The sequence below is a fragment of the Chenopodium quinoa genome, unplaced genomic scaffold (assembly GCF_001683475.1).
Source record: "Chenopodium quinoa cultivar QQ74 unplaced genomic scaffold, ASM168347v1, whole genome shotgun sequence".
NCBI classification, from domain to species: domain Eukaryota; kingdom Viridiplantae; phylum Streptophyta; class Magnoliopsida; order Caryophyllales; family Amaranthaceae; genus Chenopodium; species Chenopodium quinoa.
Window position 1 is genome coordinate 569,895 of NW_018745419.1, and position 4,833 is coordinate 574,727.

The 4,833-nt window shown below is 36.3% G+C and overlaps 1 protein-coding gene across 2 annotated transcripts; it reads left to right on the top strand.

Moving 5' to 3' along the window:
- The first annotated feature begins 268 nt into the window (after positions 1–268).
- Positions 269–4,364, top strand: LOC110713514. 2 transcript variants are annotated; one of them, XM_021891961.1, is made up of 5 exons: positions 269–442; positions 547–668; positions 1,066–1,461; positions 1,670–2,084; positions 3,825–4,364. In XM_021891961.1, exons 1-5 carry the CDS (start codon positions 435–437, stop codon positions 4,018–4,020), a joined length of 1,137 nt encoding a protein of 378 aa, XP_021747653.1. In that variant the 5' UTR covers positions 269–434; the 3' UTR covers positions 4,021–4,364. The 2 variants fall into 2 exon arrangements, with proteins under 2 accessions (XP_021747653.1, XP_021747652.1); XM_021891960.1 differs by having other exon boundaries at positions 269–668.
- The last annotated feature ends 469 nt before the right edge of the window (positions 4,365–4,833 follow it).

Sequence of the window (4,833 nt, forward strand, 5' to 3'; positions counted from 1 at the left end):
ATAATTAAGCTTGATCCGACTTGATTTGGTTTTTTAGGATAAATTGACCCGTCATTACCTAATCCAAACACCCCGACCCATTATGGGCTAATCAAACTTCATCTGGGTACCTAATTTGACACCTCTATTTCACACCAAACTGCACTGCCACCACCCCTAAGTATCACCCCAAATACAATCATTACGACATTACCTATGTGCCATCCCCAATCTCCTACACTTGATAGGCCCAATTATAAAAGCCATACTTTCATTCGAACCAAAAACCCAACTCAACTAAACCAAAGAAAGCCATTTTAGCATTTTGCACATCGTTTTACTTTCACTAAATCAAGCCTAAACCCTGAAAAACTGGAGTACTCTGAAAAACTGTAACTCTAGCAGAAGAGAGACCGAATCAGCTGAAGAAGCCATGAAAAGAGCTCTTCTCAGAAATGCTTCAGTCTACACTCGAAACTTTCTATCTTCTCCTTCAATTTCTTCCAAACAAATCCCATCAATTCAAAATGTAATCTTACCCCCAATTTCTCATTCTTTTTCTCGCAGATTTTTCTCTTCTGATGGTGATTCTTCTGACCAAAACCCTAAACCTTCTCCTCCTGAAATCAGCTTGGTTCAACCCCAGGTTCAGGATCCCACCACTGATGTCGAAGATGTCAGTAATGAAGGTTTTTTATTCACCCCTTTTGTCTTGATTTTATTGGGGTTTTACTGTTTTTGGGTATTTGATGTATTATAGATTAGTTGTATAGTTGTTTTAATTTATTGGTATTTATTTTTTGGATCTTAGATAGTTCAAATTCTTGTTAATGGTGAAAATGTGAGATTTTGATTTTCATTGAGTTGAATATCTGGTTTCAATTTGTTATGTAATCTTTAGTTAAATGTAATTGAAGTTACTGGCATCGAACAATCCTTAATTTTTGTTAAAAAAAAAAATAAAAAACCTTAATCAAGGTACCTTTTGATTTAATGTAAATGGATGGTAATTTTAAGATGTTTTGAGTTGTTTCCCTTGTGTATTTTAGACGATGATTCTGATAATGAATAATTGTTTGAATTTAGAGCTGAAAATGAGGATAGAAAAGTACATGAATGGTGATGAAGAAGCGCTTTCATCGGTCTTTGAAGCCATATTGGCGAGGAGGTTAATAGGGAAGCATGAAGAAACTGACGACGAAATAACAGAGGATCTCCGATTCAGTCCAATAGATGATGTAGTTGACGAAGAAGTTGAGTCGGATTTTGAGGACGGTCATAAAACAGATGATGATATTCCTGACTTGTACAATGCCAAGGATATAGTTGTCAAAAGGATGATGGAGGATGAATATTTTAACATGGATGACAAAAAGTGGAATGCCATCATCAAGGAAGCAACTGAAAAAGGATTTGCTAAGGACATGAGGGAGTGTGAGGAGATTTTGGAGGATATGCGCGATTGGGACAAGCTCCTCCCAGGTATATATCCATAATCTTTCATTTATTGCTAGTTTCTTATCAGCAATGATGTCTTACAATTTCTTAATCTATTTATTTGTTTTCTTATCACTAATTTACTACTTATATATCCTTGCTGTTAACAGTCGAATTTAAGTGATAGAATATGATTTATTTTCAATGCTAAGTCTCCATTTATTAAACAATGAATGTAAACGGATTATTTCAGACGACATGAAGCAGAAAGTCCAAGCAAAGTTCGATGAGTTGGGAGATAAGTGTGAAAGACAGGAGCTTGAACCAGAGGAAGCATATCAGCACTTCAAGGAGTTTGAAGATCAGATTGTAGCTGAGTATATAGAGAAGGTGGAGGCAGAGGGAGCTCCACAATCCGATGAGGGGACTGAGCAGGTTGACAAAAAGAAGTCTGATGATCTACCAGGTGTGGGTCCAGTCCTTAGATGGCATACACGAGTGGTATTTGCACCAGGTGGTGACGCTTGGCATCCTAAAAACAGAAAGGTAAAATTATCAGTGACAGTGAAGGAGCTTGGACTTTCAAAATATCAGTTCCGTCGTTTGAGGGAAATAGTAGGGAAACGATACCATCCTGGAAAAGACGAGCTAACAATCATAAGTGAGAGGTAAGCTTGAGATAAATCTCTGTAGTTTTTATAATTCTATTCTTCTGCAATTAAAATTGCCAAAGGCTTTAAGTGCATTTTGTGTTCTGAAATTATTAAAGTATTTCGAATTTGGTCTGTTATATCTTTAGCCTTAAATGAAATTATGTTGGGCAGAAAAGTGTGAAGTGAAATAGCAAGGAGACAACATTGATTACTAACAAGTACCTGTATACTACTTTCTATGAAATTGAAGATTCAACAATAAATAGTTAATCTATGTATGCTTTCTGTATATTGACATTGTCTTAGGAGTCTGACTGGTGGAAAGAATGTAGAATTAAACAGTCACTACATAATGTGGTTAGCATCACCTTGACTTAACTTGAATGGAAAATTAGTTGTGTGTAAAGCCTTTCACCTATTGGTGAATTTGATTGGATTGATGCCAGATGCCCTAGATATGATCATATGAAGCAGTGTGGACTTGTAGAGGTTGAGAGCCCAGCTAACTCGTCTTTGTTTGGTAAAAATTTTTTACTCTTTTTTTTTTTTTTTTTTTTTTTTGGATGATTGGTAATTTAGTATTAGTGTATCCGTATTTAGGTAGAAGGCTTTTGTTCTTTTGGAAGGGTTTATAGTAATCTTAAATTTAACCCATCTTGATTAATTACAAGCCCTTTGACCTAATATTTGGCCCTCCTGTGAATTATTGGGAATATGTGTACTGGAACACCGAGCAGTAGCACTGCTGGGCTAATTAATATGATTAGTAGCGTAGTGTAATCTTGTACTCTAAACACATACAAAAACATCCCAGGAAGTATATTTTGTTTTAGGGAAACATTTTGATGTACTTGTATACTTCTAAGTGTTATTTACATGAATATGCTTGGATTGAGAGTGATGTATTACTAAGTTTTTTAAAGTCAAATTAAAGAAACTAAAAGTGAATGCAAGGAAAGATGAGATAGTGATGTGTAATTGTAAGAAGGATTATTAAATTGAGTAGTTTTGGTGTGGTGAGAGATTGAGAGTTGGAGAAAAAGGAACTATTACCCTCATTTTGTGGTAGTAATTATCCTGATGGAAGGGTGGGTAACTATTACCCTCATTATGAAGGTAACAATTCCTCCATTTCTCTACTTTCTTCATGTCACAACTGCCTTATTTCATTAGTAAACCCTTTATCCTATAATGTCACCTCTAATCACTTATGCTTCTCGTAGTTTGACTTTTATTACTCCCTTTATTTATTACTCCCAATCCTTTACGGCCTAAGTGTTATCACATCAAAGAATGAAAAGAAACAAAACTTAAAAACAATACATGAGACTATTTGAGAAGCACTCAAAAAACCTGGGACGAAACTCACAATTAGTTTAAGAATATGGGTGAAACTTGGGTTTTATGTATAATTCCAATTTTAATTTCCTTTTCCTTTATTTTGGAGCATTGTGGTGATTAAATCTGTTGATGATTGTTTTGCTGGTTCACTGCTTGCTGATATGTCTTTTGTGCTAGGCTTGCCTAGTTTTTGCCTTCTGTCAATTGCTCAACATTTGGTTGCTATTGTACTATCTAATAACAGAAGTGAACGACATGGTTTCAATCATATTTTTGTGATCTGTTTCTGTGGGTTACAAGTCACATTATATCCGATTTCTTCATGTTGCTCTCAAAATAGTTAGCTGCCCTTTGAATTGGATCTTCCTTGCCTGTCTGGGAACATATCTCATTAGAAGACTATTTTGCTTTCAGGTTTGAACATCGTGAAGAGAATAGGAAGGATTGCCTGAGAACGTTGCTTAATATTATTGAAGATGCTGGTAAAGCTAATGCATTGGTAGAGGAGGCTCGAACGTCATATGTCAAACAAAGACTGAAAGCCAACCCAGCATTTATGGAAAGGCTTCATGCTAAGACAAAGAAGGCCACAGCTGCTATTCCTGCATGAGTTTCTTTTCTGTAGAACACAGTTTTGCAAAGTTTTTCATAGCCCTTTTGGTTGAGGCAGTGCACTTGACACATCAAATTGTTTTGGTAGCTTGAGGCATTGAAGTGTGAACCTGAGTTTTTTGGTGTAGATTGCTTTTTAATAGAGGCATATGTATGTCCGATATGCTAGTAGATGTGCAGGCTTAGTTCAGGCTCATCCTAGAAACAATGGGATCTTTAATTTTGGTCCGTTGCCATCTAAATAACCGTGATAATATGATTTTAGGCTTGTATTATCCTTATAAAGGACTAAGCTAATACAAACTTGAGGCTATACTTTACTTGACACATCCATTGTGGGAATTGAATCTAGTGGAATATGATATTCCAGATGAATTCTGTTGAAACCCATTGTAACCCACTTATGGGTGTCCCACATTGGAGAAAGAGGAGAGATAATTTCACTTTATAAGGTAGAGGAGTACCTCCTACTATTGCCAATTGGTTTTAGTATGGAAGCTCCAAAGCCTTGTTTGTGGACCAAACTCTCCTCCTTATTCGGGTTGCCTAGGCCCATTTCATATTGTTTCCAAATTTAACATGGTATCAGAGCCCAGGTTGTGAGTCTCTTCTAAACTGGGTATTTAATCGCTACTGGATAAAGATTTACCTCGACAGGATGTCCAGTCCCTAAGAGGATTATTGATCTGGCCTTATCCAGTTAGCTCTGAAGTTCTGAGGACATTCATAAGTGAGGGGGAGTGTTGAAACCCATTGTAACCCACTTATGAGTGTCTCACATTGGAGAAAGAGGAGAGATGATTTCACTTTA

Excerpts from the sequence above, each read along its gene's own strand:
- LOC110713514 (XM_021891960.1), top strand. The coding sequence starts at position 413 with ATGAAAAGAGCTCTTCTCAGAAATGCTTCAGTCTACACTCGAAACTTT. Across the intron at positions 669-1,065 it reads CGAAGATGTCAGTAATGAAG|AGCTGAAAATGAGGATAGAA; the intron begins GTTTTTTATTCA and ends GTTTGAATTTAG. Across the intron at positions 2,085-3,824 it reads CTAACAATCATAAGTGAGAG|GTTTGAACATCGTGAAGAGA; the intron begins GTAAGCTTGAGA and ends TTTTGCTTTCAG.